We start from the raw sequence: 22,500 nt of genomic DNA on the forward strand, positions 1-22,500 counted from the left end.
CAATAACTCAGCACACTGCCTACAGAGTTCAGAATCACAGGAAATATTTTAAAAACAACATTGCAGGACAGTCTGAAATACAGAAAAAAATCTAAGCTAATCCTAAAAATAAATACTATACCCAAATCTTACTTACAGAGCAAGGTAAATGCAGATGAGAAGTGCTGATTGGATATTTTCAAATCCAAGATGAGATACAAAATGCAGTCTCATACAGAGTTCCCAAATTAATATCAAAACATTACTGCTGGGCCAGCTTTGGATGACATCGCTGTCACCTGCCTCCAGTTCCCAGGCTAAACAGATACTTAGAATTTAGCACCTTTCTGTCAAAAATACCTCTCTCTCATATGTGCAGCTGCTAGAAGTCACAGAGCAATAAAAAATATTTTACATTTTAAACCTAGTTAAGACCATAGGTAAACCTCTAGCTCTAGACATTGTGTCTTCTCGCTGCACTGAAACACAATTGTAAAATACTACTTTTCAACTTATTTTCTTGAGGGTTTGCAAGTTAACTCTGCATGTTCCAACTATAGCTTATATACATTTCTGTTCTTTTCCAGTAGGGTACACTGTGGTTACATTCTTGAAGCTCAGTTTAATACTCACATAACACATAATTCTCTTACATTTGTAAGACAAGCATATGGATCATATTAATATCCCCAAATGACATGATTATTTACAAAACTCCAGCTAGCTGGACTGGCAGCCTCACAACCTCATTACCACTGCACATCAATGGTGGTAAAACCGGACTTGATGTTACAGTAATTTCTTTGGGAACACAAACAATGTCTAGTATATTCCGCCCCCTGTTAGGTTGAATCTGAAGTAATTGTTCCTACGCTGTGAATAACTTCCTTACCAACGTTGTTGAATCAATATTATTCCAGTCTGTTTCTGGTAAATTTAAGTCCCCAGCTAATATCATTCTTCCCTCCTGTATTTCATGCAAGAAAGTTATAAATTCCTCTAGGTCATCTGCACACTCCACAATTGTTATAATGTTACAGGGTTGTCTTTATGGTCACAGTTACACAAATTATTGTATTGGTATCATCACTGAACATGTAATAATTACAGGTCTCCGCTATCTTTAATCCCTATCATAAGACCTCCACCTGATTTTCCAGTCATTGTTCTTTAACCATGTTTCACAAACAATGGCAACATCAATCCTGTGGGAATGTAGCAAATTTTCCAATTAAAAAAAGTTACTAATGCTCTTAGCATTAACAACCATTAGGGATGCATCAAATGTTGCTACTGTGGGCTGTTAATTTTCAACATGGCAAAAATCCTGCCTAGTGTTTGTCACATATTGCATAATATCTGCTGCAAAAATTAATTTTCCCTGATCTAGACAAATGCACACCATCCTGTCTGAATAAGTATGTCCAAAACAAGGCTTGGATGCTCTACACATTTCCATTTTTCTTTTAAAAACAAGACATTTTTTCCATGTAGGTATTCATCCAAAAAATCTTTTCATTCACAGTGACCGGACTAGCCTTTCTATAGGCGATTTGTGAAAAATAAATCCTAAGACCAGTACAAGCAATACTATCCAAGAGGGCTGTCAGTTCCCTACTAACAGTCAGGGAATCCTTGCAAGTAACATCATTTGTACCAACATGAATAAAAACAGATCCATACTTACTTACATTAAGGCTTTCAAAGGCTTGTCTCATCTTCTATTTTTGCTCCTGGCAAGCATAACACTGTTTGATGTTCATTATCATCTCTGCAAATACAAATGAGTTCCTCTAATAATTGAATTGCCAATTACAATAATATCTTTGCTGGCCAGCTCTGAACAATCTTCACCTTCTAATACAGTGATATCTGCTCTATCAATTGTTACAAAGGATAGATCATCACTATTAGTCTTATTAATCCCATCGTTTTCATTGTGTATTAAATTCTCATCCAGATGGTGTTGCAAATCCACAGCTCGAGTCATGTAGTCAACATTTGTCTTTCTCCTCTTTTTTTCTTACAATGTTCTTCAATCCTTCCACATTCAATTTTGATTTCTTCCTTTTCACCTACCCCTTGCCTTTTTTTTTCTACCTTCTCTGTTGGAAAGATGCCTTTTTCCATAGACTGAAGGTTTTCTGATAAAAAATATAATTTTCTGTAACCTGTGTGTTACATAAAGCAGTGCCTTTTTCACTGCATATTATCTTTCCTTTAGTCATTAATCAATTTATTTTTCATCCTTGTTGTTTGTTGTGAACTTCTTCCTTTTTTTTTTCTGTTTTCTTCTTAAAAAACTGGATCCTCAGATCACTGAATACTAGCATCCAGAATTCCAGAGTTGTCAGCGGCATCGTCTTGATTCATAGGGGTTGAATGATCTTTGCAGAAAACAGATGTATCATTTTCTAAATGTGCTCTATTTGTTCATCAGTTCAGTCATTAATATATGAAACAATAGTTCTCCAAGCCATGCCAATTGCACAAGTGCAATCATCATCAAGTCTAGATTTACTTCTAATAGTGGTAAGCAAATCATCCAAGTTTTCACACTAGGATCACCAGTGTTATCAGCGGTTACCTTTAAATATGCATACGATTTATTACACTGTACAAGATATTTGTGCATTAGCAAATAATTAATTACATACTAATTTAAGGAATCCATATTCAGCTTCAAATGAATACAATATTACAAAAGAAAAAGATCAAAACCAGAAACCAGAGAATTCAAAGAGAACTTAAAAATCAACTTCTATGACAAAAATCACACCAGCAATATACAACTAAAGTACAGTAAGTTGTTCTGACCATACAAGTTTTACAAGCTAGACAAAAGTTGTAATTCTTTTATGTTGCACGTGAAAACCAGTGATGATAAATACATATAAATTCAAATAAAACTTCTGTTACCAAACTCCACAGTAAGTCACAAACCAAGAAAGGATTGTTTAGCTATGCTTAGGATTTTCCTCTCTGTGTAAATTTATAGCTGTCTAGGCCCCTTGGGGTAGCTACAGCTTGCCTATCTAAAACCTATCGCTTTCTAACAACCAACAGTGAAATGAAAGGTAAAGCAACAAAATATGAAAGTAAACAGTCCCTTCCTACCGACAACAAGTAAAAACCAGTGATAAATACAAATAAAACTTCTCTTGCCAATCAACTATACAGTAAGTCACAAACCAAGGACTGTTTAGCTATGCAAGAATTTTACATCACAAATCATACTGACACTCCCAGTTGCAAACATTATACATCACTTATAATATACCCAATCTTTCTCACTCAAATACTACATACCTCATTTAAGTCATGTCACCTTTTAGACCTCATCCCTTCCCTTATATGTATTGTTCCCACAATTCCCATTTTTTCCTATGTAGTTTGCTCCTACCCTTTTCTAAAGATCTGAATTCCAGTTGCTTTATCTTGGATTCTATTTTCACTACTTCCACTACAGTTGGTTTACATTTTGATTTCCATTTTCTAATAATTGCTTTTTGGGCAGCAAGGCCTTGCCATGTCTAAGCAATTCTGATTGTTATCGTGGCTCACAAAAATCATCTCTCTCGTCCGACCAATCTGGCCATCCAGCATCTCAGACAGTGCATCCCGCATGGAATCCAACTCGCCGCACTCCCAGAAACTATGTTCCCAATTACCTCTTTCTTCCCCTTCATAGCTCTGACACTTGCTGTCTGACTGAGGAAAAATTTTCTAGAGCCTGCTTGGGGTATAAAAATATATATGTAAACATTTCCAGGCAAAAATCCTAAATCTTCTATATTTTCTTGCCTATTTGTGAGACACGCAATGGATATAAAAAAAGTGTACACACTCCTGTTAAAATGCCAGGTTTTTGTGATATAAAAAATGAGACCACAATAAATCATTTCTAAACTTTCCCCACCTTTAATGTGATCTATAACCTGTACAATTCAATTGAAAAATCAGTTAGGGGAAAAAATATAAAAAATATACAATAAGCTGGTTGCATAAGTGTGCACACCCTTAAACTAATACTTTGTTGAAGCACCTTTTGATTTAATTACAACATTCAGTCTTCTTGGGTAGGAGTCTATCAGCATGGAACATCTTGACTTGGCAATATTTGCCTACTCTTCCATGCAAAAAACTCCAAATCTGTCAGACTGCAAGTGCATCTCTTGTGCACAGCCCTCTTCAGGTCACCCCATACATTTTCTATTGGATTTAGGTCTGGACTGCTGGGCCATTCCAAAACTTTAATTTGCTTCTGGTAAAGCCATTATTTTGTTGATCTGATGTATGCTTGGGATCATTGTTGTGTTGAAAGGTGAAATTCCTCTTCATTTTCAACTTTCTAGCAGACATCTGAAGGTTTTGGGCCAAAAGTGACTGGTATCTGGACCTGTGCATAATTCCCTCCACCTTGACTAAAGCCTCAGTTCCAGCTGAAGAAAAGCAACCCCAAAGCACGATACTGCCACCACCATGCTTCACTGTGGGAATGGTGTTCTTTTGATGATGCGAAGTGTTGTTTTTGTGCCACATGTACCCTTTTGGCCACAACTCCAAAATTTCAACCTTGGTCTCATCAGACCGTAACACATTTTCCCACATTCTTTTGGGAGACCTGATGTATTGTTTTGCAAATTTTAGATGGGCCTGGATGTTTTTCTGTGTAAGAAAAGGCTTCCGTTTTGCAACCCTACCCCATAGTCCAGACATATTGAGACCATGGGAGATTGTTGTCACATGTAGTACACAGCCAGTACTTGCCCGAAATTCCTGCAGTTCCTTTAGTGTTGCTGTAGGTCTCTTGGCAGCCTCCCTGACTAGTTTTCATCTTGTCTTTTCATCAATTTTGGAGGGACGTCCAGTTCTTTGCAACGTCCCTGTTGTCCCATACTTTTCTCCACTTTTTGATGAGTGTCTTCCCTGTGTTCTATGGTATATCCAATGCTGTGGAAATTTTTTGTACCCTTTTCCTGACTGATACCTTTCAACAATGAGATCCCTTTGAGGCTTTGCAAGCTCACTGCGGACCAGAGCTTTTGCTGTAGCAGGCAACTGAGTAAATGTCAGGAAAATCCTACTAGGACAGCTGAACTATATTTGGGGTTAATCAGAATATCTTTAAATTGATGGCAGGTGTGTACCCAAGAAGACTGAATGCTGTAATTAAAATTAAAAGGTGCTTCAACAAAGTATTAGTTTAAGGGTGTGCACACTTATAAAAAAAAAAAAAAAAAAAGTACAATTCGCTGGTTGCATATTCCCCCCCAACAGATTTGTTTTTCAATTGACTTGCACAGGTTATAGGTCACATTAAAGGTGGGAAATGTCTTGAAATGATTTATTGTAGTCTAATTTTTTATACCACAAAAACCTGACATTTTAACAGGGGTGGTACACTTTATAGCCACTGCACATAGATCCTTCTGTGAATTGTTTATCCAAACTCTCTTCCCAATCATTTCTAACCTCCGATTTATTCTCATAGTTATCATGCAATGCTATCATGCAATATTTTATATACTCCACTAATTATCCCTTTTTTAATGGCAGCTTCTATTCTAGATTCTATTAAAAACTCTACCAGTTGCTGGTCTTCCATTTAGGAACCCCTATTTCTATCTCTTTGCCTATACTCAGATATCAATCCCGGATAGGGAAGGCAATCTCTAACCTGAAGTCCAAATAAATTCTTGGCGTCTTCCCATTCTATCATCTTTTCCTCTAGTTATTTGCTCCCAATACCTTGCTTCCTTTGCCATTTTTCTCCAGTTGCCTAATGTCTATATCCCTCAATGCAGTCATCCCTATAGGCAGAATCACCTTTCTCCATTCCCATTTTGGTTTAGTTCTTATTATCTATAAAGCAGCAGAAAGTCTTAATATTCTGCATGATTATGCATCAAAAATCCCAGTCTCTCCTTGTTTCTTGGGCTTCCCTGTGTTTCATCATCATCCCTTTCTACTTTGCTTGTGGTATGCACAGGAGTCTTAACTGTGTAGCTCTGAAATACCTCTTCAGATTGGGTATTCCCAATCCACCCTGTTCTACCAAAGAATCAACTTATCCCACTTGACTCTTGCCGTCTTCCAACATATCCTTAGCTACCACACTAGAATCATGGTTAATCCATACAAATATTTCATTTTATCTTGTCCCCATAAATATGGGTATTCCAGAACTAGTTCATGTGTGACTACATAATTTACTGCTATTGCCTCTGGTTTAGCTTCATTAATTTTGTATCCTGAAAACACATGAAACTGTCTGAAAATGTTCCACAACACTAATGTCTTTTTTGGTTTTATCAGGTACAAATCATCTGCAAACAAAACCAGCTTTTCTGGACTACCATACTAATTATATCCTTGAATTGCTGAGTCCCTTATTTTCTTTGCCAATGATTCTAAATATAATGCAAATAATAAAGGGAAAGAGGACACCCCCTACCTGGTTCGTCTGCTCAAGCAGAAATTATAAGAGAGGACCCCATCCACTTTAATTTTCACATATGATGATCCAGCATGTATTTTCCCAATCAACCTTAATTTTTCAGGTAATGAAATGCTTCCACTGCCCTGCTCATAAGGTCCCAAGCTTACTCTATCAAATGCTTTCTATGCCTCAAGACCAAGCAACAATAATGGCATTTTCTTGCATTCTGCTTCCCTTGGGATCATCAATGTTCTGCTAATGTTGTCAAATGTTTGACTCCACTCCACAAAGCCACACTGATCTATATCAGTTTTGGTATTTTTGCCATTTTTTTAGCCATTATAGACACAAACATCACAGTCTAGTACTGAAATGGGCCTGCATGAAGCTGGATCTGATGGAGCTTTACCCTCTTTAGGTGTTACAGCTACCGCTTTCCTCCAGGATGGTGGTACTTCTCTTAAGATACTGTTAAACAAAACCTGCCAGATCTTTCAGTTTTTTTTTTCTCCTAGCTTCCAAACTTCCACAGCAATGCCATCTATTCCTAGGGACTTTCCTGTAGATTGGTTATAAATCACAAATCTACCTCTAACCTTGGCATATTTAAATTCTTCCATAAACATTCCATTTGTACCTTTTCTTGATTTTTGTATTTCTCTGCTTTATAGACTCTCATAGAATTTCTGAAATATTTCAAATGCCATACCTGTACAGGATCTGGTTACCTTCTTTGTTATAGGCTCCTTTATCCTGGCCACAGCACTTTATACTTTGTTGCCCAAGTCGTTGTGCTAAAAGTTTTTTTGCTCTAGTATTATCAAAAACAGTTGCTTAACCACAATCTTTCTAAGCTTGTGCATATCAGAGGTAATCCCTTATTTTACACCTAGCATTCTGCAGTTGATCCTTTTCTTTTTCTGTGCGATTCCCCCTCTTCAGCAATACTTTAACATTTGTCAGTCAATCTAAATAACTCATTAACCATAGATCCCTTTCTTTTACCCTCCCCATTTTTAATCTTCACCTTAATTTTATCCCACTCCCTAGCTACATTTTCAGAATAAATTTCTATCCTAACACCTCCTAAATAATCTCCACTACACATTCCTTAAATTCCTCTCTTTTCGACAGATAGGTGGGACAAGCATCAATCTCATTTTTATTTCATTACCCTGTCTTTTTATTTTAGACATTATTGCTGCATGATCTGAAATAGTTACTGGGTGGGTTATCAAGAACTTCAATTAAATGCACATGTTCCCGTGAAATGTAAATTCTGTCTAGCCTGGCACAGTTTTTATATCTTGAGGAATAATATGTAAATTCAACCCAAACTCCTATTACTGAATTCACATCTTCCATGCCAAATATTTTCATAAATTTCTTCAAAAACCAAACCTTCTGTTATATTTTCCCTTCTGGTCCCACCAGACACACCTTCACTGCTGCAAATCAAATTCCAGTCGCCACCTGCAAGTAATATTCTTTGCTGATAACCATTATTTCTCCCAGAATTTTCTTAAGCTCCATTATAGCAGTTTTAGATGGAATGTAAACACATGCAGCAGCTCCTTAGCACTACAAATCTGCCATTAGTTTATGTTCTATCACTACTGGAGCTCCTCCTGCAATTACTACAAGTACACTTCTTTTCCTTTGTCCCAGGTATTCCACTGAATAACCATCCTGAAAACCTCTTTATCAAATACACATGTTCAGTCCTTTCTAAGTGCATCTCCTGTAACAGAGCAATTTGAACTCTACATTTTAATATAGTTCACTACTCGTTTGTATTTATCTGCAACGCCATTTACATTTAAAGACATTAAAGAATGCATCATTGCATATCCTCCCCGCAGTAGAGTGGCCTTCGAAAGGCATGCGCGAATGGGCGTGCCTTTGCTGAAGGTTGGGCATCGGGCTGGCAACGTGGCACCATATAAATCTAGTGCCAATCATTAGCAGACCAGAGTTCCACAGTGTCTTTTCGGCTTTTCCTGATTAGGGGTTGCCAAACAACAACATTAAAGAATGCATCAGTGTATTAAAAAAATATTCCCACCTTTTATGTATAACACCTTTTTTATTAAACCTCTAATTCCATCTTTTGTGTTACATGCATACACTGTTTGGCAGGTTGTACTTTTATACAGTTGTTTCTTATATACATTTGAGCCTGTCATACCTTATAAAGCTGTTTTACTGAAAGCTCTAAACCCCCCCCCCCCCCAAAAAAAAAAAACTATTAACTTAATACTAACATACACCTTCAAATACTGAAGGAAGTATTACTCTAACAGGAACAAAAGTCCCAAACTGACAGCCATACTCACAGACTTGAGTTAACCTAATAGAAAAAGTTCATCCCTGCTCAGATGCATGGTGCAGCCTGTGCTTCTACTAAGTGGTGATTGCTTTTCATCTTATCTTTATAGCTCTCCCAGCTGGGAAAACCTCTGAATGCCTTGAGAGAACATTAACTTCTTCTTCTCTCGGCTTTTCCTGGTTAGGGGTCGCCACAGTGGATCATCTGTCCGCTAATGATTGGCAGTGGAGTTGTACAGTGTCAAGTTGCCAGCCCGGCACCTAATCTTCCACAGAAGGCACACACACACACACACACACACACACACACACACACACACACACACACACACACACACACCTAGGGCCAATTTAGAGCATCCAATCCACCTACTGCATGTCTTTTGGGATGTGGGAGGACCGGAGCACCCAGAGGAAACCTACGTGACCACAGGGAGGACATGCAGACTCCGCACAGAAGGTACACCAGCTGAGAATCGAACTGGAGAACTTGCTGTGAGGCGACAACGCTAACCGCTGCACCACCATGGCCGCCCAATTTCAAAGTCAATTTCTCTTGATTTCCCCTCAGCCAATTACTCTCCACCAGATTGTAACCAGTTTCTCTACCAAACTGTTTCCAAGGCAACATGAAGACCAGCTGCAGAATTGTTACTGAGCATACATGCGTTTGTCAGAAAAAAAGCCTCATAATAGTCCAATGTTTTTTCGTTTACTTGCTCTCTCTTAAAACAGGTTACTAAATCAGTCTAAAGTCTTTAATCCAGTCATTTCCCCATGCAAGAATGAGAAAAAAAGCATATACATTTTTATCATGTGTTTTAACCAGGCCTATTTTTCATTGCAACGCCTACATTTCTTAAAACTGAATAGGGAGAGAGATATAACAGCAGCATCTGTTTACAAACATTACACTTAAAAATAACTGAAAAAAATTTTCAATTTATATTATGGAAAGAAAACCAAATATTTACTTAGTTAGCTTTCTCCCTCCTCTCCAGCTCCCCAAAGCACTTTTCTGAACATTACTAACATGAAGTAGGGCATATACATTAGAGTTCCCCATAAGTCCAACAAATTCTGAAAAAGTTCAAGGTTTCCAGATTTTCATGTTCGGTCATATTTCACAAATACAATTATTGCACTGTATCTCATATTAAGTTACTGGTTTTATTACTGGTCATCTCCAAAATCCTGTTTCTGCTTCATTTCCAACATAATACTGATTCTTCTAGTCAACTCTCACGCTCCCTTCCTTCTTTCCAACATTTTCCGTTGAAAAATGTGAAAGGGTTTCAAACGTACAATTCCTCTGTGGTCTATTAACAAGAAGCAGAATCTCCTTCTGTTTCACAGCTTACTTTTTTGTTACAAATTTTTGTACTTCCTCCTTAGCATGTACTTCAAAAAATGATTTTGTCCCTCCAGGGAAGAATACCTTGAAGACAGTCGGGTACAGCAGTTTGCATCTCACACCTGTATCTCGACATTACCTGAATAGTGGAAAAAATTTGTTCCTCTTCTGTCTGATGTACAACGAGCAGTCATTCTCCACAAACACACTGGTGTCTCCCATTTTTAGTACTTTGTCCTTCTGCCACAATTTTGTCAGAATCAACCCCTTCTAATGGTAAAGATGCAATCTACCAGCAAAGGTCTAGGTTACTTTCTTATAGCCAGGTTTGGAGCATACACATGATGTGGCCTTTCAAGTAACAACTCCTGCTGTGGGAATATCAGTCCAGTTGCTTATTTGTGCTTTTATAAAATTAATATTGTCTGTTCCTTCAAGCTTCTCTGGTATAACTGAAAATTAGAAGTTATGTACCTACCATAACGTTCCATGTTAGTTGTCTTCTCTCGCCTTCTTTCTTGCTGGATGGGTTCGGAGCCGATCCTCGGCTCCGACTCGGCACTTGCTTAGCTTGAGAACTCCTTTTACCAGCTCGAGGCAACCCTATATCCCATGATGCAAGGCGAGACTACCTCAGATCTCGTTTGGTAGCTAAAGAACCCTGCCAATAATACTAATCCCAAAGGAAGAGCAAAACTAGCCTAGAAGAACTAGGCAAAAAGTTCGTAAGATAGACTCTCTAAAGAACTAAGGAGAGTGAATCTGATAAAGAGAAACTCTTCAAGATCTGTCCAGGCCAGGGGGAAGGAGGGAGGGACGCAAGAAAGAAGGCAAGAGAAGACAACTAACATGGAACGTTATGGTAGGTACATAACTTCTAAATGTTAAGTTGTCAATCTCGCCTTCATTCTTGCTGGATGGGACCGCGTCCCTAGCACCTGTATCCCGGGTGGCTCAATGGAACAGACTCTTGAGTACTGTGGAACCAAAACTGGCTCTGTCCCTGGAGGCCAAATCTAATTTGTAATGAGAGACAAAGGTATGAGGAGTGGCCCAAGTAGCTGCTGCACAAATGGTATCAATGGGTAGCCTATCCTGAAAGGCTGTAGAAGTGGATAGGCTCCTGGTAGAGTGTGCCTTCGGTTTTGAGGGTAGTTGCTTGCCTCTGAGCGAATACACAAGAAATGGCGGAAGATAACCATCTGGACAAGGTCACTTTTGATACTGGGAGACCTTTCCTGTTTTCTGCATAGGAGACAAATAACTGATCTGATTTCCTGAATTGTTTAGTTCTATGCAAATAATATCTGAGCTGACGATGGACATCCAAAAAATGAAGCTTTTGTTCAGCTCTGTCAGAATAATTTGGGAAAAAACTGGTAGATCGATGGATTGATTAATATTAGTTTGAGAAACAACTTTGGGTAGAAAGGATGGATTTGTTCTCAAGGATACCCTGTCCTTGTGAAACAAGTAAGGGGAACGGATGCAGAGAGCTTGAATCTCGGATACCCTCCTTGCTGAAGTGACAGCCAGTAAGAATATTGTTTTCCAGGTCAGTAACTTCAAGGAGCATGAAGCAGACGGTTCGAAGGGGGGTAAAATCAAGGATGCTAACATCAAATTCAGATCCCATTGTGGAGGAGGATGTTTTATTGGAGTCCTTAGGAGAAAAACTCCTCTCAGAAAGGCTTTGCATAGTCTATGTGACATAATGTTATGATCTTGCAAGCCAACATGATATTTGGAAATAGCCGCCAGTTGAACTTTGACTGTTGATGAAGATCCTGACTGAAAAACTTCAGCCAGAAAATCTAAAACAGAATGCACAGGTGCAGTAAAGGGATCAATGTGCCTGGAGTTTGCCCAAAGGGAAAAACGTCGCCACTTGCTAGCATAAACCATTCTGGTGGACGACTTCAAAGAAGCTATTAAGATATCTCTGACAGGATCAGAGATCATAGGAAGCCTGGCTAGGGAAGGAAGTGGAGCAACCAAGCAGTGAGGTTGAGAGAACGAATGGCCCGGTGCTGTTGACCCGATTGGTGGATCAGAAGATCCGGAACTGGGTCCAGATGCCAAGGCTGCACCAGGAGGTGACGATGTAGGGTCGGAAACCAAATTTGTCGAGGCCAGTAAGGGGCAATGAGAATCAACTTGGCTCTCAAAACAGTAGCTTTCTGAATGACCTGTGGAATTAAGGGGAAAGGAGGAAAGGCGTACAGAAGTCCCCGGGGCCAATCCTGGGTTAGAGAGTCTCTCAGGGGTTGGCCTGGTAGGGGAAAGAGGGTGAAAAAGTACGGGCATTTGTTGTTTTGGGGTGTAGCAAAAAGGTCGCAACAAGGGGTGCCCCACTTCAGAAATATCTCGTCCACTATCGATTGATTGAGAGACCACTCGTTGAGGCATGAGAATGGCTCTGCTCAGTCTGTCCGCTAAAAGGTTGGACCTGCCGGGGATGTGCGTTGCTATCAGAAACCGATGAGAGGAGATTGCCCATTGCCAAAGTCTGAGAGCTTCTCGACACAAAGGATAGGACCTGGTCCCGCCCTGCTTGTTGATGTACCAGACCACAGACATGTTGTCCGTTTGAACTGCAATAGTCCCCGCGGGAAGAAAGTCGTTGAGGGCTTGCAACGTTAAAAGCACCGCTCTCATCTCCAGGACATTTATGTGCAGATGGTATTCGATGGGTTGCCAAGTCCCGTGGACCATCCTGCCCTGATAATGCCCCCACCCGATCAGAGAGGCATCCGTAGTGACTGTGGCAACGGAGGAGGGGAACAAATGGTCGGCCCTGATGAAGTAGAGGGGAAGATATCCACCAGGTTAGATGAGTCCTGCACGATTGTGTAAGCAAGATTTCGTGCCTCATGGGAAGGTTCTGGAACGACCACTGAGTGAATAACATCCACTGCAGAAGACGCATGTGGAAGCGAGCTAATGGTAGAAGTACAATGGCCGCAGCCATAAGACCTAGAACCTTCAGAACCAATCTGGCTTTGACTTTGCTGCTCTGCAATAAAATCCGAACGTATTTTTGGATGTCCAGAATTCTCTGATCTGTTAGTCTGGCTAACATACTGACGGTGTTTAATTCTGCGCCTATAAAGGTGATAGATTGGCAAGGCAGCAGAGAAGATTTTTCGAAATTCACCGATATTCCCAACCTTTTGCAAAGCTGCAGAGTGTAGTCTCTGCTCTGAAGAAGCTGATGCTTGGTGGTGGCGGAGAGGAGCCAGTCGTCTAAATAAGGAAACACCTGGAATCACTGACGTCTCAGATGAGCTGTGACCACTGCCATGCATTTGGTAAACACTCTGGGGGCTGAAGTGAGGCCAAAGGGCAGGGCTCTGAATTGATAATGACTGGTCCCTAGCCGAAAGCGGAGAAACCTCCTGGAGCGCCTGTGTATCTTTATGCGATAGTACGCGTCCTGAAGGTCTATCGAGCACATCCAGTTGTCCTTGCCCAGAAAGGGCAGAATGGACTGAAGCGTGACCATCCGGAATCTTGCCTTCTTGACAAATCTGTTTAGATTGCTCAGGTCAAAAATAGGTCTCCAATTTCCCGTCCTTTTGGGGACCAAAAAGAATCTCGAGTAGACGCCGGATCCTACTTGGTCTGCTGGAACAGTCTGGACGGCTCTTTTTTCTAGGAGCTTTGAAACCTCCTGTTTTGCCAAATCCCTTTGACCGGGTGAGATGTCTGGAAGGGATTGGTGAGGTACGGGATACCTTTCGAAGGGGATTTTGTAACACTCTGATATGATAGACTGTACCCACATGTCTTGTGAAAGGGAACGCCAGGCTACTGGGTACAGCGATATCCTTCCCCCGACTGCCTCCAAGGGTGGACAGTCGGGCAACACCTCAGGGATGCTGAAAGGGCTCATCAGGAAGAGGCTCCCTGTTGCCCTGATTCTGGGGACCCCCCCCTGCCTCTAGGGCGGCGTCTATTATTGTTACCCCCTCTGCCTCTGGGGGTAAACTGACCACGTGTGTCCGGCGCTGCTCCTTGGGCTTTACGGAACCACATCTTTCCTCCTTTCTGACCCTTGGGATAGGGTCTAGAAGGGGTGGAAAAATGGACTCCTACGGCAGAAGAGTTTTGCCGTCTTGCTCACACCTGGTCAAGGTTTCCTTCACCTGAGGTCCGAACAAAGCCGAACCGTCAAAGGGGGTATTGGTGAAGGGCGCCTTAAAGGGGTCCTTGAGAATTACAAAGCCGCATCCAGGCTTGACGTCTAAGAGCCACTCCTGTGCCTGCGGCTCTGCTCGCTCCATCGGCTGCATAGGATATGAGCCGCATGGAGGAGTTGGTTAAAGAATTTAGGATTGCTAGCTGTGAGGCAATCTTGTCTTGAGCCCCAGCAGCTGAAGGATCCTGAACCACTTCACCTAGTTCCTTGAGAATATCTCTTTGAAGTTTGGTGAAATGACAAAGGTAGTTCAGCGAACGCATAGCAAAGGTCTCTGAAGAAAACATCCGCTTACCATACCTATCCATGGTCCTAGAATCTTTGTTAGGAGGATGGACAGGCACGGAAGGATCCGCAAGTTCCTTCTTGGTGGCTGCCGCCACCACCATAGCATCCACAGAGATGCCCTTAGAAAGAAACTGCTTGTCTGAAGGGGCCGTAATAAATTTGGATGGCCTCCTGGGGACAGGCTCCACAGAATCTGGGGCTGCCCACGCCTTCCAAGCCACTACCTGCATAAGTGGGTCGAAAGGCGGAGACATCCAGGAGGTGGAGGGTCGGGATCCAAAAGCCACCAGGTATACCGACACAGCCTCGGAGGGGCCAATGGAAGGCCAGTTCCCCTCTGTTTGAGGAGTTCAAGGATGTCTGAAAAGGAGACATCCTCAGAGGGGACCGTGGGGAACCCTCCGACTCATCTAAGTCGGTATCAGATGTTGTAGACTCAGGGGAGTCTGTGTGTTTCCTCTTACACGTCCTCTTCCGGGGGTTCCCCTGCGGGATCAGGAGAAACCCCGGAAGAGGAAGTTATTCCCAATGGGGAACCCTGGGGCGATGGAGCCCTGGGCCTGAGAGCAAGAGGCTGGCAAGAGACATCAACAGGCACGAAGAGGGAGGAGCTAAAGGGATGGACCGTTGACCTGGCTCAGGTGCCAGGACACTCCTCATCACCTCAAAGGCTCCTCCCAGGGAGACCAGAATACTCCCGTTCGAAGAAACAGGAATTCCCGGCTCCACTGAGAGAGAAGGCTCCGAGGCCGATGTCGGTGCCGAGCTTACCAAAGCCGAAGCCCCGAGAGGGAGAGCGGGGTCGGACAAGGGTCCGATGCCACTAGCCCCCTCGGAGCAGACAAGGGAAACTCGACGACCGGATCCCTCCAAGGAAGGTCTCATGGAGGAGATCGGAGCCGAAGACAACTGAGCCGAAAGGGGATGTATCGGCTCCGGCGCCGACACGGTCGCTGTCCCGAGAAGCTCCGGCTCCGAACTCTGGAGGAGAGTCGGAGGAGGAAGTTCAAGGGGAAGAGCAATAGCCAAAGTCTGCTGAGACGGGCTATGGAGCATTTGGGCTAGTGCCTGTGACTTCAACAGCCTGCTTACCACCCTCTCTAAATCGTGGTCAGACAGCCTGGAAGATCTCGAAGATCGGTTCCGATGACTCCGTTCCGACAAAAGAGGAGACCTTGGAGCCGAGTGGATCGACTCCAAAGAAGGGGACCGAGATCTCTTCTTGGACGAAGCCATCGGAGCCGACGTCCTCTGGGTTCCAGATGGAGCCAAAGACTTTTGGGCTCCGATACTGGATAACACGTCGGCACCAGCCGGAGCTGACAAGGCAACTGTAGACTGAGTGTCGGAGCCGGTAGGAACTGACACTACCACATCAGAGGAAGAAAGATCGGCTCCAGCTGGAGCCGATCTCGACTCCGAAGGAGTCGGAGCCACCGAGGAAGGCTTAACCACTGTAGCCTGAACCTTAGGTGGCTTTGAAGGTTTACTCGACCCAGTCTTAGTGGGTGAACCTTCTGGCTTTAATAAGCCACGGAGGATTAATTTGTTCCTCCTCTCCTGCAGGACTCTCTGGCTAAAAGAATGACATATAGCACAGGAGTCCTGCAGGTGTAAAAGCCCCAGGCAGTAAACACAAGAAGTGTGACAGTCTGTCAGAGACATCTTCTGACAGCACGAGTCACACTTCTTGAAGCCTGAGACCTTTCCTTCCCTAGACATAGTCTAAGCAAAAAAAACACACGCACACACACACACACTGAACAGTCACACTATTAATCCCAAAAACACACACACAGATAGGGATTAAGAAAGGGAGGCCTAGGCCTAACTGAAAAATTATTAACTTAACAAAATTAACTTGAAAGTTTAATTAAAAGGGAAATAGGGTGGGCTGTAGAAAAACTACACACTATCTAATATTAAGAGAAAAGGGAGAGTAACCCTGACTAAATTGCTTGAAAAATCAAACTCACCTGAGCTGGCAAAAAAGAGACCTCTTCGCAAAGCGGCAAACGAGATATGAGGTAGTCTCGCCTTGCATCATGGGATATAGGGTTGCCTCGAGCTGGTAAAAGGAGTTCTCAAGCTAAGCAAGTGCCGTGTCGGAGCCAAGGATCGGCTCCGAACCCATCCAGCAAGAATGAAGGCGAAATTGACAACTTAACATCTTTAGATTTTCCCTACATAATCGGTCCTTTAATTCTACTATTCATTGAAAAATCTCTTCCTGAGCAGTCTCGTGTTTAGCCAGACTTTTCTTTATTTCAAACTCTTGACCTTTGCAGCTTTAAACATCTCATATGAATATGTTTAAAGCTTCTTCCATTTTTTTTCCAGCCTTTTGTTTGTGTTGATATACTCCATCAGTGTTTTGTTTATTTTAACTAGGTCTGTATTGCAGTTGTCTTGGATCTTCCTGTAGATTACTAGAAATCATGTCTGAAGGTTGCACTGCTTTTTGCTTAACAGCTGCAGAACTTTACTCGCTTTTTGTAGCCAATTTTTCCAGGCTTTCTGTATTTCTTTATTTCTGGTATCCAGCCAGTGCGCTTACTAGCCAGTTACTGTGATTACTGCAATTACTCACAAACACAAGTCTACTGGCCTTCTTTGCTGAGTTTCTGTTTTCACGCTGGGAGAGCTAGAAACAAGCTGTTATTCAATGTGCACCCATCCTGGAAGTCAATGCTACGTTGAATTCTTGAGCACGATACACACCCTACTTTACAATCTCTAGTCTCACTTTCCTTTCACCACTTCCTCCACTCTAACACTGTACATACTGTACACACAACTTGATTCTAAACTGCATTTTAACAGTAAGCTATTGATTTAATAAAGATAGTTTAAACCAGCCTTATCTGTAACTGAAAAGTTGGACAAGCCATGTTACATTTGTTATGATCTTCGTTTACTGTACCCCTCCCTGGGACCCATCCTAAAAATGGTTCCATCTCCATTTAACAAATGGAAATGGAATGAAATGTGTCCGACTTTCCCATACCACTGCTAGATATGCATGGGTTTCTCAGCCAGGATCATGGACTTTTTAGACAAGTATGGATTCCAAACCGGGTTCAGAAAAGTACATCTTCGAGTACTGTCTCAAAACTGGAGAGGTTTTGAGCAGAACCATCTCACTAGTGTTCAATCCCTCAAATGTACTGCAGGCTTCAATGTTTTGAGATACACCAACAATACCAAGTCCTGGAGAGAGAGGAAAAAATAAATAAATAAAAATATATGGCTGTGGTGTGTTTTGGTTCAGAGGCATTACAACATGGCGACTACTCTTAATGGAAAGATGTCAAGACCAACAGCTCAGAAAACTGAAATGCGACTTAAAAAGGTACTAAGGAAGATCCCAGGTCTTGTTTTGGACTTGTCTGTTTGACACTCGACTGGAGTGGGTAGATGGTGCAAGTATTGCACAACACCAAGTTTATAGCTATTAAGGCACTACTGATGAAATCTCTGTAGTGTTTCCCCAACCCATTCAGTTCCATTCTAAACAGCTTACACCATGCACCTGTCCAGTGCCAGGTCTACCAGCCTCTTCAACAGCACCTGGACTACCTCCATTCCAAGGTTGAGGCCAGTGTGAAATGTAAGTGTGCCACTGACAACTTCGACAGAGGAATTATTTTCATTTTTGCCCCCTATGCATTCATCTCTAACATCCAAGGGCTAATACCATCTATGGACCACACTTCCCCACAGGGAATGCCTAGATGAATGCCCATCCCTCCTCCAGCACCTCAGATGCCCAAGTCACTAAACAAACCTAGGTTGCCTGGACAGTAGTTCGAGCTTTTTCCCTCTTACACTACAACTCTGGCTTGAAATTTCTAATGTTGATGCAAGTTATATACCATCACTTTAAGAGCAAAAAACAAGCTTCCTCTTTCCCCATTTACCTTCCATTTCATCCCTTTTTGAATTTTTTTTATTTGCAGTAAAGTACTTTTCAAAATGAAATTGCAGCAGCAATGACTGCATAATTTTATAAGCTGCCTTGCCATATCAAAGTCTTCACTTATGTCTATTCAAGCTCTAAAATTCTTTTATGATGCCTCAGTGTTTGTCTACTAAATTACACTACTCTTACTTGTGGTTAGATTAACAGACTCCATTTAAAAAGATACAGCATTGGACACAAATATATAAGGCACCAATGAAACAGCTTGTGAAAACACACTGTATTCGTATACTGTTACTTATATTATGAATACCGTGAAGCAGTACAGAACATCACTATATGGAATACTTACTGAATACTTACACTCCAGATTTCTTATTTAACAAGTAATCCTCATCATCTGACTCCTCATCCTTATCCTCTTCCTCATCATCATCATCTTCACTGGACTCCTGATGGCCACTTTTTTCAGCTAGCTCCGCTACCCTTTCTTTTCGCTCCAAGTAGTATGTTTTACTTGTGTCCAGGCCTGGTGCTTTGTCAATAACAAACAGTCCAACAGTATCCATAGCCTCACACTGTGGAAGACTCGAGTTAGATTTGGCATCACAGTTTTTAGGCACATATACTTCTTCATTCTTATCATGATCACTGTTATCATGATCACTGTCACAAACTATATCATCTTCACCTTCGCTACTACTAATAGACAATATACCTCTTTTCTGTTTTTGGAATGTTCCTTTTGCAAAATCTTTTAAGCTGAGACATGCTTTTGGCTGAACTTCAGTAATATTTTCTGTGACATCAACTACTTCTAAAGCTTTGTTGCCATGTGTTATGGAATTTGCTACACTTAGGGTGCCCGTCTTTCCAACCTGTTTATCACGGTCCTGTACCTCAACTGTTGCTACTTCCACAGGTAGCTTGGATTCCATTTTAAAGCCAGTCTTACCTGGTTTACTTGCAGTTTGTTTGGGACTACAAGATTCTAGAGAAACAGACGAGGTTACTTTGGGTTCCTTTGCGACAGGTTCGGAAAGATTTTTAAGTGGTACCTTACATTTTGCACTTGAAGCAATCAAACTTTTAGAGTTTTGAGCAACAGACCCATTACTGGACTCTTCTGAACCTTCTTCAACATCTTCAGTAATGGGAGACACTATTTTACTGGTTTGAATTCTGGACAATTTTGGAGTAGCAGGAACACCTGCAGAAGCAGCTGTCGATTTGGAATTTTCAAGCCTGGGTTCCAGTGCCAACTGTGAAATATTTCCTGGTGTTCTGATGGGATATGCTTTACTTTCTGCTTGCTGTTCCACAGGGGGTTCAGCCTGGGAGCCACCTCTAGTAATTCTGCTTCTGCTTACCCTTGGACTTCCTGGGATACTATCAGAGGAGCAGACTTCACGTCCTGCTTCCAAGACGGTTGTGACAAACGTATCCAGCAATGCTTCAGCTTCAGTTTGCCTTTTCTTTGGTACTTTCTTGCTAGGTGTGACTAGCTCATGAGTAGTACACACAGATGACAGCTTTCCTGTTTCACTCTGGGAATCTACACACAGCTCCTTTCCAGAGGCAGCACTACTGTGCCTGCTTCTGGTCACTCTCCTAATGCTTGGGAGAAAAACATCAGAGATGGTAGAAGAAGCAGATTCTGCCTCAGATGTGTCACCGTCTCTATGAAATTCAGCAGCATGAGATGATGAATAAGTGCGTTTGCTTTTACTTCTAGTCAGTCTCCGATGCCCTTCAATCGGAGCCTCTGAAGAAACGGACACTTGTTCTCCTTCTGAAACTTCTGGTTCATCTGCAGGAGGAGACTCATTACTTGCTTCAGATGAAGATTCTTTAAGGCTTTTTCGGGACTTTGCTTTTTTCTGACTTGAACTGATGTTTTGCGATGTAACCTATTATGAAAAGAAACAATTGTAATGAAAAGTAAAATGATTTGCACTAAAAATTACCCACACAAAGTAAAACAAACATTATTCTACATGACTGCTTAATACGCAAATGCAAAGCTAGATTTATGACAAAATTATCACACAGATAATCAGTGTGATGTTATGATTTAACTTTATGATTATAACAATCAAATGGTAGGAAAGGAGACCTTCCAAAGATAAACCAAATCTTACTTGTGTGGGTCTAACATAACTGTATATGTGCAAACAGTTTTTCATTAATCATTCTGAAGAGAAATGATGTGCCAAACAGCTTGATTGTATTCAAAAACGAGATGCAATGATCACAACACTGGCAGTTTTTAATATATCTACCCACAAAGGTTCAACTTAACATTAATTTGTGAACATACGCAACTGAAAATGTTCATCCACTGCAGGCAATTTCATTAAAAAAAAAAAAAAAAAAAAATTTCTTGGGATATAAAGATACATTTTAATTGGAATATAAACAATCAGAGCAGTGACAAGAACCCAGGTGGCCTTCAGGAAATGGCTTCAGTGTGCACAGGGCTGAAACCTAATAATCCACATTTGACTAATGAATCAGGTGCTGAAGGAACCGATGAGAGAGATGAAGGAAAAGGTGAATGGATACTTGTCACACTCGAGGGGAGATGCTACAGACGTCTGACGGAGTAGCATGCCAGCATTTGGGGGGGGGGGTTACAGAAAGAGCACTGGGGATGTCTCTTTCATACCCTCACACTATACACAGCCTAGCACATTTAGACAAGTAAAAGTAATCCACTGCTCCTATCAATCTGCCAGTTAGCCACATTATGTCACCATCTTGCTCAGATTTTTATTCTAAGGAAACACTGACCTAACTGCAAGTATTGCAGAAATCTTTTCTTTTCCTTGCTTAAAATACTATTTGACTACTGGTGCCTTAAGATGGATTTAGATGGCGCAGTGGTGCAGCGGTAGCATTGTCGGCTCACAGCAGTAGGTTCTTCACTTTGATTCTCGTATGGGGTGCCTTCTGTGCGGAGTCTGCATGTCCTCTGAGTTTGTGTGGGTTTCCTCCCACTTTTCAAAGACATGCGTCTGGTGACTTTCTCCCCTGGCCTCTGCTAAAAACTGGCTTCATTCCAAGTCGGACGTTACCGGTTAACAAATGATAATTCTTCTTTCGGCTGCTCCCGTTAGGGGTCGCCACAGCGGATCAATTGTTTCCATTTCTTCCTGTCCTCTGCCATCTTGGTCTGTCATACCAAACCACCTGCATGTCTTCTCTCACCGCATCCATAAACCTTATCTTAGGCCTTCCTCTTTTCTGGTTACCTGGCAACTTCTTCCTTAGCATCTTTTCCCCCAATATACTCTGCATCACTCTTTCGCACATGTCCAAACCAACGTAATCTTGCCTCTCTGGCTTTGTCTCCAAACCTTCCAACCTGGGCTGATCCTCTAATATACTTATTCCTAATCCTGTCCATCCTCGTCACACCCAGTGCAAATCTTAACATCTTCAACTCTGCCACTTCAAGCTCTGACTCCTGCCTTTTTGTCAATGCCACTGTCTCCAACCCATAAAACATAGCTGGTCTCACTACCCTCTCTTGCAGACCTTTTCCCTTTCACTCTTACTGGTACTCGTCTGTCACAATCACTCCTGACACTCTTCTCCACCCACTCCATCCTGCATGTATGCTCTTCTTCACCTCTCTTCCACACTCACCATTACTCTGAGCGGTTGATCCCAAGTACTTAAACATCCACCTTCGCCACCTCTACTCCCTGCATCCTCACCATTCCTCTATTCTCCCTCTCATTCACACACACATATATTCTGTCTTAGTTCTGCTGACCTTCATTCCTCTTCTCTCTAGAGCATATCTCCACCTCTCCAGGGTCTCCTCCACCTATTCCCTACTCACACTACAGATCACAATGTCATCTACAATCATCATAGTCCACGGGGACTCCTGTCTGATCTCGTCTGTCAACCTGTCCATCACCAGTGCAAATAAGAAAGGGCTCAGAGCTTATACTTGATGTAATCCCACCTCCACC

At 41.9% G+C, this 22,500-nt stretch overlaps 1 protein-coding gene across 1 annotated transcript in view; it reads right to left on the reverse strand.

The window, feature by feature from the left end:
* DNTTIP2 (deoxynucleotidyltransferase terminal interacting protein 2) overlaps nucleotides 1-22,500 on the reverse strand; it is a gene marked incomplete in the record, with an annotated part of 333,455 nt that overhangs the window by 19,573 nt on the left and 291,382 nt on the right. Inside the window, 1 exon segment of the mRNA XM_044085686.1 lies at nucleotides 18,878-20,424. Within this exon segment, the coding sequence (XP_043941621.1) occupies nucleotides 18,878-20,424 (1,547 nt within the window).

Source organism: Protopterus annectens, chromosome 10.part0 (genome assembly GCF_019279795.1).
Source record: "Protopterus annectens isolate FY-2018-M chromosome 10.part0, PAN1.0, whole genome shotgun sequence".
Lineage (NCBI taxonomy): Eukaryota > Metazoa > Chordata > Ceratodontiformes > Protopteridae > Protopterus > Protopterus annectens.